We start from the raw sequence: 20,708 nt of genomic DNA, 5'->3' as shown, positions 1-20,708 counted from the left end.
AGATCCATTTTTCTGTTCTTCAAGGACCAAGACCAAACATGCTCCTTTATCGTCTCGTTTTTAGCTATTTTTATAGTTCGTATTGAGGTTGTAAGTGTTTGTACAATGTCACTAAAGTGTTCGCAGAAGCCCCGGGACCTTCTGATGTGTCCTCAAGTCCTGTGGAGATTCCAAAGTTTAATAATTCTGGATCCATACGCCACACATCGTCTGCCCCTCACTCTCACTCTTTTGCAGTGGAACTATATTTACAAAGACCAGGTCAGGTGGACTGATACAAACAAGATGAGGAGTAGTGATGCGTCGGAGGAGTGGAGGGATATAACTGGTTGCACCGTGTTGTTGTGAATGAGTGAGTAAATCAGCCGCCTCTTGCCCCAGAACAGAGTCATACGAACGGGGTCATGACGGTGGATGAATGGCGCAGTCCCTGGATGGCTGCATAGGGCCCCTGTTGGAAGTAGTGGTGGTAACGGGGCATGTGAAAGGAGGGGAACGAAGGCCCGCTGCCCTGCATGGTCCCGGCCAGAGCGGAGGGCGTGAGGGGCATGCCCAGGCGGCTGTAGGGGGGTAGGGAGCCCTGGATGGGATGGGGCAGAGAGCCACCGCCGCCCCCCATAGCGGAGAGGGACTGCGGGTGCTGGAAGCCAGAGAAGCCCGAAGTCACCCAGGAGCTCAGGGAGAGGTTGTCCGAGGCCGTGAACGCAGAGCCTGCAACGGGACAAGGGGACAACGGGACAAGGGGACAAGGGGTGGAGGTTAATATTAAGGTGTGCTCACATCAGGTCCACACAAAGGCATTTTTGTGAAAAAAAAAATGTTCCTCTTTCTATGCCAACATAATAATGGTCTGTTGTGTGTGTGTGCGCGTGCGTGCGTGCGTGCGTGTGTGTTTGCCGCTCACCTCTGGCGTGCGCCGCGTGTCCGTCCTCACTCAGGTTCTCCTCGTCTCCGGCGTAGGTTCTGATGGGCGACCGCGCGTACGAGTGCTTGTGGATCAGATTCTCAACACTTTCCCTGCAGCAAAAGCCGAAGAAAGAGCCCCAAAATAAATATCTATTTCACATTCGACCACACAGACAGTCATAAAAACAACAATAGACTACACACTGGTAGCTGGGAAAATTATTTTAGTTTTTATAACAATTTAATATATAACTGGTTTATAACATTTTAAAAAGTAAAAATGTATCAAGAAATTAATATATATATAATTAGTATTTGATATAAATGTAATATATTGTACTATTGCACGTGCATTTACACAGGTTTTATTTTTTATTCAAGTAGTCTTATCAGAATATTTGCATCAACGCTAAACACACTTTACATTAAAAAGTTAAACCTAGTCTTCCATTTCCAGTGTTACGCTCAAATCTGTAACCTTTTTATTAAGAATTTGATTTGATTGAATAGAATGTTTACCTTGTCACGAGATCAGAATAAAATAAAGAATCAAAACTGAAAAACACAAATGAAGAAATATATCAGATAATGTAGCTTTCAGCAAACAGTTTTTATATGTACTTTTTATCAGCATGTTTGTAATGAATATATTTGAACAGCTGCTATCGGAGATCTACCGGCAATAAGCCACACTCGAAAATAATTCATCAACATTTTTTTTTTTTTTTTTATAGTTATCATGTTTAGCATCACTGAATCTGACGGGTCACAGATTTGAGTGTAACACCAGTATTCTGTTTGAATATTTCCGTGCATTCATGTTGTAATTTTGTTTACACGTCCGTCCACCATCATGTGTGTGTGTGTGTGTGTGTGTGTGTGTGTGTGTGTGTGTGTGTGTGTGTGTGTGTGTGTGTGTGTGTGTGTGATAGAGAGAGTGTGTCTATGTGTGTGTGTGTGTGTTTTCACTTTCCCACAAAGTGCATTAGCTCATTTGAGTCTTGTCAGATAGCACTTCTCAAACACAGTGACACAAATTGTTGGGGGAGGTAGTGAGAGAGTGTGTGTGTGTGTGTGTGTGTAGTGAGCGTGTGTGTGGGCGGACAGGCAAGTGGTCTGCATCATGCGAGCCATGCGTTCACATTAGCAGCCCCCCCCCCTCCTCTTGCCTAACCCTCCAATTAGGTTAGGAAAGTGCAATATCTGTCAGCAGAGGAGTACAAATGTGTGTGTTTTTATCAGCGTCGGGCCCCTCCGGCAAAGAGGCCACAGAGAACTCCCACAGTGTGTGTGTGTGTGTGTGTGTGTGTGTGTGTGTGTGTGTGTGTGTGTGTGTGTGTGTGTGTGTGTGTGTGTGTGTGTGTGTGTGTGTGTGTGCACGGCAGGCCAGGGGAGAGGGAGGGGGGAGGGAGGGAGGGGCATGCTGGTTTCAATCAGTCACTGCAGCCAATTGAATTACAGTGTGTTTTAGTGCAGTGGCCGACTCCAGACTAATGTGATTTCTGCAGCTCCCCGAAGATCAATTGATCAGGTCTAATTCACAGCCCTCAAACAGAGAAAGAGACAGAGAAGAAGAATAGGGTGTGTGTGTGTGTGTGTGTGTGTGTGTGTGTGTGTGTGTGTGTGTGTGTGTGTGTGTGTGTGTGTGTGTGTCTGGCTGACTTAAGGCCGTCTCTGGTTTGCGATGTTTTGATTGTTTGAGGGAAATGGGCAGATGGTTTGATTTCGTCGGCTGATTTTGGCCGTAGTGCCGGAATCAGGAATTACGAGAAGTGTGTGTTTTGGCAGCGTCTATAAAAAATCCTTTGGAGAGGGATTTGTAACTGTGTGTGTGTGTGTGTGTGTGTGTGTGTGTGTGTGTGTGTGTGTGTGTGTGTGTGTGTGTGTGTGTGTGTGTGTGTGTGTGTGTGTGTGTGTGTGTGTGTGTGTTGAATGGTGTGTGTGTGTGTGTGTGTGTGTGTGTGTGTGTGTGTGTCTACTTGAACATCCATCTTTGTGAGGACCAATTAGAGTTGTTGACCTTAGGAGTGAGGACATGTTTGGAAAGTGACGACATTTCGGGCCGGCCCCTAACTTTGGGACGGATGTACTCTGAGAATACTTTCTTTTTTAGGACTTTCAGTTTAGAGTCAGGTCTAAGTTTAGGGTTTCGTTAGTGTTAAGGTTTTGCATAAGCATTTAATTGGGCTGGTTAAGGTTAGGGTAAGGGGCTAGGGAGTGCATTATGTCAATATAAGGGTCCTCACAAATATAGAAATACAAGGTTACGTGTGTGTGTGTGTGTTTGTGTGTGTGTGTGTTTGTGTGTGTGTGTGTGTGTGTGTAACTGTCCAGTGCACAATAAGATAAAAAATAGATGCAGAACAAGGAATATAAGAGGAGGAAAATGAAAGTAAATAAGAAAGGAATAAACTATGGAGACTGTACAGCTGAATGAATAAAGATGGCAGGATATGTAAACAGTAAACCGTGGCGTTCCCAGAATCCCCTGTACCTCTCCATGTCCGTGAGCCGCGACGAATCCCTGAAACCTTTGGCGAACGGGTTGCTGTCGATCTTCAGTTTGGTGATCTGGAAGAAATGTGTCAATGTTTTTATTTTATTTTCTTTATGTCCTCTAACTCAAACACTACACACACGCCTTACCAACTGAGCTAAGGGTGCCCCGTGTTCTACGATATTTCATAAGTTTACAAGTAACACTACAACGATCAAGAATAGACTTCCTCAGATTGTAAACAAAAAAAAAGATACCAACAAACAACCAACAAAATATTCTAAAGAAATTAAAGGTTCCATGTTGTTTACCCTTTCTACAATTTTATTAAATTTGGTAATATTAAAATCAACCATACATGCCTAAATACAAATGGATGGCTGGATGGAAAATGTATCATGACTGAGATCATTTTAATCTCAAGCTGATACCGTTTTAAAGACTGTTCTCAAAGATCAAAGAGTCCCAAAGGATCTGGTGCTCATCATTTAGTTTTATCGTGATTCTATTGTTGATTCTCTTGGTTTTTTATGCGGCTACTGTTCGGTATCAAATGTCATTTCATGTTCAGTAATTGTTCTGGAGCCTTCGCATATAAACTTTCTGTCTCAACTTTTACGGCGGACATAGACATGAAGTCCTTAGAGTTAAATTTGAACATCAATGACCATAGGGTGATACGATCAAATCTCAAGAACGGCTCCTACATGAAGCTTTTAGCCATTTTACTGTTTTAAAATATAATGAAACCAAAACAGGAGCTTGGCAATTAAAGGTGTAGTCAGCGATTCTGGAGAGTGATGGTTGTTAAAATGATTTTTTTTCCAAATCAGTGAATATCTCCTCAAGATCCGCTACCTGTCCTTACTGTGTGTGCACCAAAAACAAACACAGTCTAGAGTCTATGAAAAGGCATATTGTCAGCTATGGTGGGCCCCCTTTGTTTACATATCCTTTAATAACATACCCATTTACAGAGCCTAGGCTGTGTATTAACACTGGATTATTCAACGCACACACAGGACAGATTGGTAGCAGATCGTGAAGTGATATTCACGGAATTTGACAACAATTATTTTGACAACAAGCATTCTCCAGAATCACTGACTCCACCTTTAGTCTAATTGTTCACATACAGTCTAATGGTCTAGAATATTAACCGGCCACTTGGTCCGTTTGAGCTGTCAATCAAAGGAGAACAAACATGCTCTATATAATATGATCCAAAGAAGACTGAACAGATATGGTCCTTAATGCTCATTGGTCCGTGTGAGCTGTCAATCACTCACCAGTTGGTTCTGATAGGCCGTGACGGCGGTGAAGACGGTTTCTACGAACACGAAGGTTCTGAACTCCTCGGACTTGAGGTTGAGCAGCGACGCCGTGTGCTCCTTCTTCTTGATGATGTGGCAGCGCGGCTGGTACTTGTGCATTGAGTTCAGGATGATCTGAAGAGACACAGGCAAGGCAAGGCAAGGCAAGGCAAGGCAATGTAAGGCAATGTAAGGCAAGGCAAGGCAAGGCAAGTTTATTTATATAGCACAATTCAGACACAAGGCCACTCAAAGTGCTTTACAGGGGCAAGATTAGAATACATAAAACACATTATAAAACATTTAAAATCGAATAAAAGAAGTATGAGACGGGGACATTTATACAGGTTCACCCAGTCAGACTGTCAGGGGCAACCAACAGACTTAAATGACACACACCCTGCGATCCAAATCACACACTCTTTCTTTTTACTACACTACATACTAAAGTACAGAAGAGTTTAAGGGCCACAGGAGAGAGAGAAAAAAATAAAAGAATAGATAAAGAAGTTTTTTTTTTTCATTATGTCGAGAAATGTCAAGAATAAAGACGAATACTCCAAAATGCTATTGGAGTTAGTGGGGCATTTATGTATTTTCTACAATTGACGTCTATGTATTGGGACATCCTAAATCTTTTTCTGGCATACTAAATAGTAGGGAAGTATGGGATTGGAACGCAGGGAATTAGACAGGGAAATATATATATGTTCGCCCAGTCAGACTGTCAGGGGCATTTCAGCCAGAGTTCAGCCATAGAAAAAAATATTTCATGACATTCTTAATTTTTCAAAAATTCACTGAACAATGGAATCATTTTTTTGTTTTATTTATTTATTTCATAATAAGGGTCAAGGGGGGGTTCGAAATCCATAGCTGAAAAAAATTACGCATTGTTGTCCTGTTTGTGTAGTGCTTGCTTGTTTTGAAAGGTACACATAATCTACCATAATAACTACAATGAGCTCAAATGAACTAGTATATATTGATGCCTTATATTCCAAACTTGCATAGTGCCTCTTTGTTTCCTTAACCACGCGGGACTTTGGGCATTTTCATTTCAAGTGATGTGCAAAATCTGAACATAGAAATATCTAACATTATCCAACCGACTTACAGGTCTGAGTGAAAGGGAAAGGAAGGAACAGAGAGAGAGAGAGAGGTAGAGAGGGAGACAAATGAAGAGAGAGAGAAAGAGAGAGAGAGAGAGCAGGAGAAAAAGAGAGACAGAGAGAAAGAGGGAGAGTGATAGAGAGATAGGGAGAGAGAGAGAGTGAGTGAGTGAGATATACTGTATAGAGAGAGAAAGAGGGAGAGTGATAGAGAGAGAGAGAGAGAGAGAGATGATGATTCAGTGCCAAAAGATGAAGAATAACTTGACAGAAGAATAAAAAGACGGAGGGAGGAACGGAGCGAGAGAGAGACGAGTGTGAACAGATAAAGTTGTTAACGCTGCAGCGGCTGCAGGTGAAAGTTTTCCAGTCTGGCTTCAGCCCAGGAAACACTTCAGATTCTCAACCCCTGACTCAGACACTAAATGAAGCAGGACACTACAATACAGCAGATATAATGTGTGTGCAGCATTTGGTGTTTAAAGACCTACTTCACCGGTGGGAATATGAAGGTGTATTGAACTCTGAGATCCTATGTAGTATAAATGTGCAGAAAATGTAGAAATCGGTTCATCCTAGCCTGAGAAAAGGCAGAAAGAGTGTTTTATGGTCTCACTGTCTAACCCTACATTTTCCCATGTGTGACATCACGCATGGTAAACATGTAGGTTTAGGATTAACAGGACAGCTGGGCCAAGGGAAGACTGAGGGAAGACTGAGGGAAGAAAAAACGCATTCATTATATTATAATAGCGATTTTATAATGATAGAACGCCGGTTCCGTATTCCTTTAAGCTTGATAGGTGTTTTTTTTATAAGTGTAAGTTGCTCAATTAAATTCAGCAACATGTTTGCACCATACTATGACCTTCATATTTGCTATCAGTGGGGCTAATTGTTTTATACATAGAAATACAAGTTCAGTTTCTATTATAAAAAGATCCATATTAAACCTTTTAGTATTAACAACATTGTCTTTATCATAATCAAATCATTTTCCAGTAGTTGCTTGTGTATCAGAATTGTATTATAGATTTTTGGATATTTTTGGGTGTTTATTAACAATACAGTAATTATTTAATTGGGACATGATTTTAAATGTGCAGCTAGATAGACAGTGAAAATGTATTTCAAGTCAATTACTCATTCATTTATATTAGCCTAGGCTACGTGTCTCAGAAAAATGTATATTTAATAACTGGTTTATATATTGAATTACTTAAAATATATCATATATTTGTCTGATCATCAAATTATAACTTTTTTCTCCAAAACTTGCATTAATTTAGGAAAATATAGATTATATAAATGGTTGATATTTCCTCTCAAACAGGCTGCTTTAGTTTCATTATAACATCATGAAATAATAGGATGAACAAAACCTGTTCTCTTAGAAACATATTATATATTCAGATGTATTTAAAAAAAAATAATATGAAAAAAAAACTGACAAGTATTCAAAAGTAAATTGAATACTGTATATTTTGTTTTGGTTACGTCCATGTAAATAGCGACAGGGAGCTTTTTAAACACACGCATACTAGCTTGATTCTCAGGCTGTTTTGCTGCTTGTGCTTGGCCTGAAGCCTTTAGTGAGAGTAGGATTAAAAAGAGCAATTTTATAACTTTAGCGCATTTGTGTAAAATCCATTTTTACATGTTGATACATGCAATTCGGTGGATATCCAGACTTTTGCCATTGGAATAACTCACACATCCAGCCCAAAACGTTTGACCTAACGACACATTTAAAACAAGCTAATAATATAATTTTAGAAGTGTTATAATTTAGGACTTTTATATATTTTATCAGGTCCAAGCTAATTATTTTTCTAGTAAGTTATTTCGGAGGATAGCCATACTCTGGGGGAGGCGAAGACTAGCCTACATAAGGCCTTACACTTTGGTTCAACCTGTTTTTTTTACCCTCGAGACAACATATGAATAAAGGGAGAGGTGCTCACGTGTCCATGTTGGTCCAGTTCGTTGTTGGTCAGTTTGACTTTCTCGAAGGAAACCATCTGCTTCATGAGCTGCTCGCCGGTGAACGGAGAGTCCGGGTGAACGTACAACCTGCGGGAGGAGAATAGAGACATGTCATTGGCTGAGAGGCGTTCCAGAGAGAACGTTCAATGTCCAATCAACGCACCAGCCGTGGGCCACCGCGTTCTATCGTTATCGTAGTTATCAGTTATCTCCCTGAAGACATGGCTGCATAGCGATACAATATTTGAGTCAAGAACAAGCATATTAAATGGGCTTCATTTATTTGGAACGAAGCAAATATGTATTCGAATGATATTTTTTTCTTATTAAGTCCGCGTGTGGTGAATTATATTGCAAATGTTACCAAAACAAGGGCATCATTGCGCAAAGAATTGCCGAATAAATCTAGACTACCTGTTCGTCAGTCACTGCCCTTTGTCTAAAGAGATGTAGGCCAAACCTATTCGATTGAATTAGGCCTATTAGGAGCTATTTTTATCCAAGGAATTGTAGTTTAGACCATGAATAATGAGGAGACGATTCCAAATCCCTTAATAAAGGCTAGACCTATTATTTTATTATTAAGGCTTGGCTTTATCATCATTCTTATTCTCCAATGGTTATGGCATTCTATCCCTGTTCCTACGTTCATTTTATGTTTATTTTATTTATTTAGGCTACATGAAGTCCGAAATACGATACATTTTGGAGAAATTGTAAAGAGTAGCCTAACTGCAGAATGTTAACTTCTAGCAGCTAAAACCTCAATTTCTTAATAAAATACATACAAATTTAAATATAACGTGAGCCCATTGTCGTTGCCATGGCTGCATTTTGCGCAGGGCCTTTAGTGAGTGACAGCTCTGCCTTTAACTGACGTCTTCATCACATCAGTCAGCGTGGCCTGAACGTTCCCAGATGTTTCCGGGAAAAGATTCAATTATTTAATCCGTCTCTGTTTACGGAGCTGTGTGTGTGTGTGTGTGTGTGTGTGTGTGTGTGTGTGTGTGTGTGTGTGTGTGTGTGTGTGTGTGTGTGTGTGTGTGTGTGTGTGTGTGTGTGTGTGTGTGTGTGTGTGTGTGTGTGTGTGTGTGTGTGTGTGTGTGTGTGTGTGTCCTCGGGCAGATATAATGTTTACAGGTTGTTAATGTTTTTTGTTGATAATGTAAACAAAAAAAAGTGCTACACGCTGTAACCTGTCACACTTTCACGAGAGATTCGTTCGTTTGTCAGCACTTCACATCATTAACACCTGGACCTGCCTTCACCTGGGGCACAGACGCCTAATCTATCCCGATCAACAAGACACTGTCAGGTAGCACACGTGAGATAGACCACACAAAGACTCGGTCCTTCCCAATAATATAAGATAGCCTGCCTCTGTATAAGACAAAGCTTGCCTATGCATTTTTTTTTTTTTACCGATATGGGCCTACCCCGTTTACTGAATAATAATGTATTTTTTTAATAAACTTTATTTGTAGGCTACTTTTCAGACAAGAACAGCATCTTAAAGTGCTTCTTATAGGCTAATAAAGAAATAAGGCCTAACATGCATTACGAGAGCGACCTCATTGGAAATACGGAATCATAGGCCTAAACCTTATTTTTTAAAGCCAGATATTCATAAAAATAATTATAAAATGTTATCTTAATTCAACCTCAAAAATCAACAATCAAATGTTTTTTCTGATATGTTTTTCTTTATCTTTTGCTTCCAAACGCAATACGAAAATTGTAAAACAATAAAAATAAAACAAAAGTAGTAAAAATTCTCTCAACACCAATAGCCCATGTCTTCACATCACCTATGTAGTGTTTAAACCAGAGCATGTGACTGAGACTGACTGAGTGTGTGTGTGTGTGTGTTATGTTATGGTTGAACTGTGCGGGGTTTGTGTGTGTAACTGCCTTGAAAAAAAAAATCCTAACAACACCAATAGCCCATGTCTCCATATTAGTATTACCATAGTGTTTTAAACCACTGCATGTGACTAAATGAGTGTGTGTGTGTGTTGACTGTGCGGGGTTTGTGTGTGTGTACCTGGCGGGCAGAGGGGGGTCTGCCTTGCCGGCTACGAGCCAGGAGGAGCGGTGGTAGGCGTAGCGGTAGCGCTTGTTATCCACCGGGACGATGTCCATCAACACGATGTATTTAGAGTCCTGGTCCACGCCGGAGAACGAGACCCGGATAGTGGGGAACATCCGCCTGATGGAGGAAGGGAACAGGAACAGGGCTTATTGTTATTATGTTTTCTATTTTTAATACTTTATTTTTGGATTTAAAAACATAATAATTATGGAACACTATCACACAACTGAAAAAGTAAACGCACAAACAAAAGACAAAATAAAATAAATAACTAACATCGCGTGCATGCTGGCTTACTGTTATTTTGGGGAGAAAATATATTTGTAGCCTATAGCCTTTGCAAAACATGCGTAATCTCAATAGACCTCAGTCAGTATTTTTTTGAAGTAGGCTATTGTATTATAAAGTAGGGCGAACAATTTAATATGGAAAACAAATATGCATCATCTCATCTGTCTCTGTCAGTATTTTTTGTTTTATTACTTAAGTTGCCCATATACTCGTTCACGGCCGAACACAGACTTTCAAGTCTTTAATTTTTTTCTGTGTTTCTTCTCTGTTTTGAGTTTAGGTTATTGTTGTTTGTATTCTATCATTCAATAATTTAAAAAAAAATTGTTTCCTGAATACTATTTCAAAACCTTGCAGATAAATTACTATGGTGAGGCAATAGCGAACATTATTATTCTTTTTAAACATATTTTGTTAGCCGATTATTCAAATCCAAAAATACTGCAAATATCAGATTGAATAGCCTATCCTGCATTTATTTTAACATTGTCTACGCTCACTTAACCCAGTAAAGGCTACGTTAAAATACTCACACATACGATATAGAAACAAACAGCCTCGTTATAGCTTCTATTCCAGGACAAAATCCAATTTATATGTAGACTATGGCTCTATATGGCCATAACCTAAATCGTTTTCCGTGCTCACTGTCCCTAAAATCATAATTGACGCCATCAGGTCAGGTGTGTCTCTGTAGCTTTCTGCTCAGACTGACGCACACGTTGCAGACGGAATTTGAAATTCTTCATTTTGATATTTTAAAACCTCCAAAACTGAAAATGCTTACAAGATAACACAATAGGTGAAAATGTTAATTCGCAGTAATTTCTCCTGACTATAGGCCTTTATAGTGGCTATAGACACATTAACAAGAAATTAACTTGAATACATATTAGCACCCACCCAATAATAATCGTATCTAATCACCGTTCATAATGTAGACTATTATCATTGTTGTTAAATAACCTTGTATGGAAGAGTAGCCAATAGCAACATGACCATAATAATTTGGCCTATCCAAATGCACTTGACTTAGCCTATATAGCGCTTTTTAGCCGATTTTCTCAGCCCCAAAAGCGCTTTTATTTCTTACCACATTCATCCATTCACACACACACACACACACACACACACACACACACACACACACACACACACACACACACACACACACACACACACACACACACACACACACACACACACACGTTCACATTCGCCAAAGCCAGTGTCCCGTTTAGTGTAGTTTATAGTTTACCGTCCGGACTTGGTGATGATCATCTCGGTGCCCAGCTCGTGGAACTTGTCCCACAGTTCCTTGGTCTCGAGGCTGCAGGAGATCTTCGCCATCTCCTCGCTCGGGACCCCCTGGGGCGAGGTGGGGATCAGAGGCTCCGTGCACACTGCCGCCACGGCCAGGCCAGGCGCGCTCCCGCTGTAGTCCGACGCGTGCCCGTCCAGAGAGACGGACAGGTCGGCCAGAGACGGCTGGTTGCACGAGGAAGATTTCTCCACGAATTGTTCTGATATGGGAAAATAGGGATAATAGACAGAAAAGTAACGTTTACTTTCATTTTATGTTTAGTTATTGTAGCAGCTATAGGTCTCATGAGGAATATACAGTAAAAAGCATTTTGCTGAATGCAAGGCAAGTTTATTTCTATAGCACAATGCAGACACGAGGCCATTCAAAGTGCTTTACAGGGGCATGAAATACATCAAAATTAAAATACATCAAAAGACTGAAAAGTAACGTTCACTTTCATTTTATTTGCAGTTATTGTAGCTGCTATAGGACTATGTGGCACAAGGAATACAACATCATATGAAGCCTGCATGTGTATCTGCAATCTAACGAAATAGTCTATTGTCTAATACATGTTTGTTTTTATTTTTTTGTTAACATTATAAGGCTATTGCAAGGTTATCGACAATGGCGAGAATTATTTTCATTTTACTTGTAGTTGTTGTAGCAGCTATGTGCCATGAGGAATATACAGTAAAATACATCAAGCTGAAGCCTGCGGTCAGTTTACAATCTAACGAAAGTGCCTATGTGGTCTAATGCATGTGTATTTATTTTTGTTGTTAACATTATAGTTTACAATTGCAAGGTTATCCACAATATTCTATGCGTAAGTAAGTCTTTAGGGCAAAGGAAAATGAAAGGGAATACTATTTTGGCTGTTGTATTTTAAAAGTATTAGACATGTACAATTGAGGGGAAATGATCCTGTTATAGTTACAACTTAACTATGAACAAACTAAAATAATAACATAAATAGATAACTGACTAATTATATTTCTTCCTTTTTTATCATAGCCGACTAATTCAATTTGGCGCAGAGACCCATGTTGAGTGGAATTCTCTTTGCAAAAATAAAAACCTTCTAAAGACGCGAGCTGCACTGTTTCTCACGAGACATAGAATACAATAAAACTCAGAGATGGATTAGTGCCCTGCTCCAAAATCCAGTGAAGTGAAGTGTTGCCATTCATTTTATGAAATATTTAGTCAGTGTGTCAACCAAGCAATACATTATAATAATAATAGCTTACAAAAGGCCCAATAACATAATTTAAACGTGACTTCTAATATTAGACAATCGCATGCTTTTACATACATATAATCGGCTATTTAATTATTATTTATTTATTTAAATTTTTTGAATAGTTATTTAGCCTATCTAGCCTATTTGTTTTCTGGAATCATAAAGTATTGACCGTACGAATTTTTACTTCACTGGCATCAAATAGTTTTTTTGCGTATTTTCTTGTCTCTTCAAAATGCTATCAGGGTACAGTAGATTGTATGCAGAATATTTATTATTCAAGTTGTTGCCTATCTGTTTTGCCTCTCCGCTGCTGCAGTGGCCCTGTCGCCTCACGCCGGACTCAGCCTTCACCTCACTTAAAATCCTCCGTTTTATCTCTGAGGATTTAAACGTAAATACACGTCACCAGCTGTAACTTTACGCACTATAGAATCACCATAGAATAAAACTCGACCTAAGCTTTCTATTCTAATGTCCTCTTTCATTTCTTACCGAGGGGCTTGATGCGGTGTTCATGATAAATGTAGGATTTAAGCGTAACTACACATCACCAGCTGTAATGATACGTTGGCTACTAAATCACAATAATTTAACTAGACCTAAAGTTTTTTATTCGAATGTCCTACTCTATTCCTTACCGAGGGGCTTGATGGTGTTCTCCTCCGCCTCCTTGTCCTTACTGGGCTTCCCGCTGGACATTAGAGCGGCTATGGAGAAAGCATTCGCCCGGGATGAGAGCTGCGGTTTCGGGGATGACGTGTACTCCATGTCGGTGGGTTTACGGTTCAAAATATTCCCCTTGAAATAATAATATAATGATACAAAAAAAAAAATCCCCCAGAATCGGTCAATCAAGTCCGGTTGTTTCTTTCTTTTTCTTCCCCCGGACGACGTTAGAAAAACGGGCAAGAGAAATACGCACAAGCTTGGTCTCCGCGAGTTCTCTCTTAGCGCACAACCGTCTCGCTCAAAACGGGGAAAAATACACACCACTCTTGACACACTTGTCACTGCCGAGGTGTGAGTCGAGTCGGATGCATGTTGAAGGAAAAGCAGCAAAGCCTGTATGAACTGACTCCACTGACTTGTGCCAGTTGTTTAGGGGCCGGCTGCTCTTTGGAAAGCTTGTGTCGGACTCGCCCTCCCCTTATAATCACAGGCGGCCCTCCAATCGCTGCCCTGGTGTCCACGTCACACTCCCCACTGTCCCGCACGAGCTCTGATACCAAGCAGCCAATTAAAAGACCCGGAGAGTGAGTGGTTGAAGAGGAATAATATGCGAGAATTTGTTTTATGTCTTCATACTTTGTGTGTATATACAGGGGGTGATGACAGTATAGGGAAATGTCTTACACGTGCTTAGAAGAATGTTCTGCACATGCTAAGTATTAAAGAAGGAAATAAAAATGTATATTTGTATCTCACGGACCCCCTGGAAGGCCCCCGGACCACGTGTTGTGGAATCCCAAACCCAGATTGTCAACGGCTAAAGAGACGTTTGCCCAACATGGTGCTATTTGATAATGAATGGTTGCATTGAAATTATGTTGACAGCTTCACACACACACACACACACACACACACACACGCACGCACGCACGCACGCACGCACGCACACGCACACGCACACGCACACACACACACACTCACTCACTCGTATTAACACATTTTTTACAGTGTTGTCGAAAGTATAGACACACATTTTGAATAACACAAAAACTATAATTCCCACCCTGTCACGGTCATCTTATCATATGGAAGAAATTCGGAGTAAAGATTTTGTTTACGACTTGAAACACGTGAGTCAAATCAGTTGCTGGTCTGGACATTATTGATTTTTAATCAAACACACTGTCCTAAAATATCAACTAAGTGATACTGGCATTGTTTGGGACTTGTATACATGTCCATTGCAGTGTCATTTCATTATAATACAAAACCTACATATACATAAATATGGAATATATAGTACGTTTAAGTGTAGCTTGAACTATTCCAAATCTTTAAAATTATGTTAACAAAACTAAAAAAAAATTAAAAAAAATATATATATTCCACATGGTGAATCTTGCTGCTGTAGCTTCCAGTGTTTTATAGTGTAGCGGTATTTTACACTGACTAATTACACTTTTTCCCTAAAAACACATTTAACGTTTCAGAATCTTGGTTAAGAGCTGTTGAACAAAATGAAAATAATGCATCATTTCTCATTAAAGAACAGCTGTAAAGCAAACAAAGAATCCTGCACACTGTCCCTCACTTGTACTCACTTTATTAAAAATCAGAATCATCTTTATTGGTAATATATTTGTGCCCCTACTGTATAACATGCATTTGACTGTATTTTAAAGTTGCTATCAGTTTACTTGCACACAGACAAATGTACAGAAAGATATAAATAGACGTACAGCAAAAACAAGGACAACAAAGCTATACAAAGATATGCTAAACATAAAAATACAACTATATGGTACATGCATGTCGAAATAAATTAATAAATAGCCTACATATAAAACGTAACAATGACCAACAACATAGGCTAATACATGAATTTTAATTTGATTCCTAACAGATACAAATTTCCTCTCATGTTGTATTATAGTATAGTATATTGTGTTGAATTGTATTATGTTTGTTATGTTGTATTGTGTTATGTTACGTTATATTTTGTTTTTGTGATACATTGTATATTTTATAGCAGTATGTAAAGAGGGTCGGCATAATAAGCCTCGGCTTCGTCCTATACCCTTTTTCGGCCATTGATGCTTTTAAGGAAAGTTGTTTATCTTCTTTGTGTTGTGTCTTGTGGTCATGGACTGAAAATAAAAACATTTACTACTACTCTTTATTTTGCTTATTAGATTATAGTCTCACGTAAAAAGCTGTAAGAATACAACAAGTAAACACAGTCACCAGACGGGCCGATGTTTACATGTGGGTTTACCTCATGTTGAGACGGAGCACACACTGGGTTTGCACTCATTATGCAATGTGAAGTGTTGGACCCCTTAGTAACTGTGAGAAATGCCTTAACAACTTACAACACACACACACACACACACACACACACACACACACACACACACACACACACACACACACACACACACACACACACACACACACACCTTATTGAGTGCAAGAGCAGCAGACTTGGGTTAATCCGTTCTGTGACACACACCAGTGAGCCCCTAATCTTTTTCTCTCTCACACACACACACACACACACACACACACAGACACACACACACACACACACAGACACACACACACACACACACACAGACACACACACACACCCCCCCCCACACACACACACACTCACATTCAGCTCTCATGTGACAACAGGAAATGCACATTATTTTTTTCCTGAAGCCTAGTATTAATTGCCAGCAGCTGAATGGGTTGTAATGGTGACAGCAGCAGACCTCATGCTACATCCATACTGTAGATTTTCCCAGGGCCAGGCTTCCCTTCCTTCCCCCTATCGTCTTATTACTGTCTCTAGTCGCTCAATCAATTTAATATCAGAGAAGAAAAGCTTTCGAGACTGATTGAAGACATCTTTTTTTTTTATTCTGACTGTATTTCCTTTGCTTTTAACTTGATAGGAACTGAGTCCGGTCTAGACGTCACCTAAGATAAAGCCTTTATCTAGACAAAGTGTTTTTTTCTCCTTCCTTTACAGTTACACACAGCTGATATGTTCTGTGTGTTTGTCGTGTGTGTGTGTGTGTGTGTGTGTGTGTGTGTGTGTGTGTGTGTATGTGTGTGTGTGTGTGTGTGTGTGTGTGTGTGTGTGTGTGTGTTTGGCAGGGCTGGACTCAGGCCTGTCTGAGGGGGCCGGGGCTGAAAACAGTTTCATATGGTTCCCCGCACACTACATGTTTAATACGTTGCTGAATAATCACTTTTGTTGCATTGGCCTTTAACACAAGTTGAGACTTTGACACTCCTCCCTTTTCCTCATGTATCTTATATGTTGTTTTGTATTGTATCTTGTACAGCACTTTGGTCAACTGATGCTGTTTTTAAATGTGCTATAGAAATAATTCTGACTTTAACTTTGACTACATGACCATATCTCACTTGAGGGGAACTTAGAGGTCTTTTTTTATCATGTTTTCTCCAATACAAAGGCACACAAATGTCACTTGGTTAAAGGTGCTCTGAGGAAGTTTCAGTTTGTGTTAATTCTAGCACCCCCTTTGGACAAAAGCGGTAGTGTTTTTACTACGCTTGTTGTAGTTCCTGGGTGAGCGTATACCCCATGACAAAGGCATTAAGAAAAACTATATACAAATAGCATTCTTTGCACTGATGGTCTCGTTTGCTGTTACATGTATGTTATGATCATCAGAGGAAAAATTAGACTGTTTCAGAAATATTTAAAAGTTCCTCGTAGCACCTTTACGCTTTCTCCACTGGAAGGGGATCTTAGGGGTGACTTTATCATGGTTTATCTACAGTTCATTCAAGCGGACAAGTAGCAGTTTCCGAGGGGCACCTGAAGGCATCATGTTTCCAAAATGCTGACTTCATTTTTTTCTATGGTGCATGTGTGTGTGTGTGTGTGTGTGAGAGAGAGTGTGTGTGTGTGTGTGTGTGTGTGTGGAGAACAGGATCACCTCTCATCCTCAATGTCACTCTCTCTCACTCCCTCCCCCCTCCCTCCCTCTCCTCCCTCCCCCTCTCTCCCCCTCCCTCTCCCTCTCTCCCCCTCTCTCCCTCCCTCTCTCCCTTCCTCTCTTTCTCTCTCTCCCCCCCTCCCTCCCTCCCCCCTCTCTCTCTCTCTGTCTCCCCCCTCTCCCTCTCTGTCTCTCTCTCTCTTCCTCTCTCTCTCCCTCCCTCTCCTTCCCTCCCCCCCTCCCCACTCCCCCCTCCCCCTCTCTCTCCCCCCTCTCTCTCTCCCTCTCTCTCTCCCTCTCTCTCTCCCTCTCCCTCTCCCCCTCCCTCCCTCCCTCTGACATAAACACAGCGAGCCAGAGGCCGGGCCTTTGGAGCGGCTAAACCTATTAGGCGACTCCTGAATGCAAATCGTGCTGCTGCAGATATTTAATAAGAGACCTGCGCGGGCCAAAACTCGATTACCTTGCAATTGCCAGTCGGATAATGTGCTAAAAGCTTTGCCCACTTTAAGGCGTTGCTCCTTTAGCCCAATATTATTCACACTTTGCTGGGCCGGCCGACGCAGTCTTAAAGGGACACAGCCGGCCGTATAGGGAGAGAGGGGACAGATGGTGGGTCGTGTTGGAGCCTTTCTTTTCACTGATGAATTCAGTACGAGTCACTGATAAAATAGGCAAACGAAAAGGAGACACAGATAAGGATTTATTACACAGCCAGCTGACTCCTGACAACATGGGTGAGATTGAGAAAAGTTGGTTTACAGAAATAGGTTCGAGTGTTAGAGGGTATTTATTGTAGTTTTTTGTGATACTTGCACAAAAAAAAATATATTAAAAAATTGTTCGGACATATAGAGCAGCATTACAAAGTTCAAGTTTCAAGATTTTCGGCATCAGAATCAAATGAGTATTAACCAGACAAAGTATTCAAAAAGTAAATCAATAAATAATAAAGTGCCAGAGTAAGCAATGAGGATGAAAACCACATTTAACAATCTGGGGTCGATTTTCATCTTGGTAAAAATAACAGACTTTATGTATATATATATATTTTTTTGGGGGCATTTTCAAGCTTTATTAGATAGAAAGGGTTGAAATGGGGAGACAGAGAGAGAGAGAGAGAGAGAGGGAGAGGGGGATGACCTGCAGTAAAGGTCCACGGGTCGTACTTGAACCCGCGACCACTGCAACGAAGGCCGGAGCCAATATGGTACACGCTCTATCCACTACGCCACGGAGCGCCACGTGTATTTATTTTTGACAAAAGACACACGAAAAAATGCATCAATCCTTGGACTTGAATTGAACCAATCTTTATTGATACTTAAGCTCACAACTTTAATGAATTTTATTTATGATTCATATTTGTATTAGAGTTTTCAACATCCATTTTGCACAAACATACACAAAATAACACTAAAACAAATAAAACAAATCAATGTCACGTAAAGCAGTGGCCAATGAGATACATGAACAGGCTATACAAGAAGCAAAGGAAGAAACATACATACAAGTTAGGTTTTATTAAGAAAACTGTAATAAAAAAAATTTATTTCAGAAGTTGAAGGTGTTAACAAATATTTTCACCACTTAGACACGTACAAAAATATTTAAAGAACAAACATCTTAAAAAATATGTTTCAATAGTGTTGACTTTGAGTAAATCATCGGCCCTTTCAACAGTTGTTTTTCAGCTTGACTCTACAAGATGATGATACAGACATAAAGTAATGTTACTGTAAATAACAAATGCAGTGTATTCACCAATACATTCACAATGTGTCATATTTAATAATAATATGCTCAAATTTCCACAAATTATATATATATTTTATTTTTATTTTTATGCTTTATTGACAGTGTAGAGACAGAGTTGAAATGGGACAGAGAGGGGAGTGACATGCAGAGAACGACCGCGGGCTGGAATCGAACCCGGGTCCGCTGCTGGCCGAGGCCCATGGGGGGGACGCCCTACCAACTGAGCTAAGGGCGCCCCAACAAATTATATTTTTGTGAGAGTGACAGAAACTTGATACAATTATTTTCATTTTTTAAGTGTTTTTTAATCATTGAAAATTGGAAACTGAATCTACGTTGTTACTGTTTGCACGCCCTTTTTCTTATAACATTTAAAAAAAAACATTTTATATATTTCTTTAAACAGGCCGACATTTCATTGTACGTCAGATTCTTTGCTTTGCTTCTTGTGACCATTATGCACCAAAATACATGAAAGCTACTTTGCCACCGTCTTGGCTCTGATATCTATTTTCAACCTGAGCGGATTAAGTGACTTGTTCCAACAGACATGTATTCTGCAGTGTGTGTGTGTGTGTGTGTGTGTGTGTGAGAGTCTGTGTGAGTCTGTGTGTGTTTGTTTATGGGTCTGTGTGAGTGTGTGTTGCCCATCATCAGTATTTCTCAGCAGTAGGAGCTAACAGGATATGCTACGGCTCACCACACACACACACACACACACACACACACACACACACACACACACACACACACACACACACACACACACACACACACACACACACACACACACACACACACACACACACACACACACACACACACACACACACACACACACACACACACACACACACACACACACACAGAAAGCTACAGCACTCAGGGATATGACCAAGAAACCATCTCAACAATTATTCCTCCGGGATAAATGGCCGCAGCGTGAAAAGGTCAGCAGCAAACAGACAGCCAATTCCCCTCAGAGTGGAAACTGAGGAAAAATAATCGCCCTGTGATTGAATTTGAAATCCCGGGACGTTTTTGAGCCACAGTAATGAAATGGCTGTTTGCAGTGACCCGACCCCCTTTTTCACCTCAACCGGCGCAGGCACAAGCAGGGGCGACTATTTGCCTACTACAGGAAACACATTTAATATATGTGCATAGCTTTGTTTTTGTCAATGTAAATCCCCATTATCACAGATACTTCTGCATATTACATGGCCGGCATTTCACCTACAGGGCTGCTGGGGCCAGAAAGAGAGAGAGAGAGGGGAGGGGGGGCTGGGAAAAGGGATGTGTTGAAGACAGTTATAAGATATACTCTCGGTTTTGATGCCACTTTTTAAAATTAGTTTTTCTCAACACCAGTGCCTGTGTCTTTAATAGTGATGTTTGCCTGTCATTGTAGGATACACTACCGAAAACCCCTCTATTCTAATGTTTCAACATGTCACTTGACTTTTCCTCTAGCGGGACAGAAAAGTTGACCTTGGTGATTTTTTTAGAAAGCTTCTAAGCAACTTTTAGATTAATTTAATTGGCTCATTATTATGAGGTTTGTGAACTA

General features: G+C 40.3%; 1 protein-coding gene across 2 annotated transcripts; it reads right to left on the bottom strand.

Moving 5' to 3' along the window:
* Positions 1-388: 388 nt before the first annotated feature.
* tbx20 (T-box transcription factor 20) lies at positions 389-13,520 on the bottom strand (the record flags this gene model as incomplete). Of its 2 annotated transcripts, none has more annotated exons than XM_080039078.1 (8): positions 389-711; positions 905-1,017; positions 3,368-3,477; positions 4,693-4,851; positions 7,793-7,901; positions 9,859-10,023; positions 11,456-11,720; positions 13,391-13,520. In XM_080039078.1, the coding sequence occupies 8 exons, from the start codon at positions 13,518-13,520 to the stop codon at positions 389-391; spliced, it is 1,374 nt and encodes a 457-aa protein (XP_079895204.1). The 2 variants fall into 2 exon arrangements, with proteins under 2 accessions (XP_079895204.1, XP_079895205.1); XM_080039079.1 differs by having other exon boundaries at positions 3,401-3,477.
* Between the last annotated feature and the right edge of the window lie 7,188 nt (positions 13,521-20,708).

The sequence above is a fragment of the Ammodytes marinus genome, assembly GCF_949987685.1.
Source record: "Ammodytes marinus genome assembly, chromosome: 13".
NCBI lineage: Eukaryota > Metazoa > Chordata > Actinopteri > Uranoscopiformes > Ammodytidae > Ammodytes > Ammodytes marinus.
Note: the sequence above shows the minus strand (reverse complement) of the source record. Positions and strands in the feature narration are given on the sequence as shown.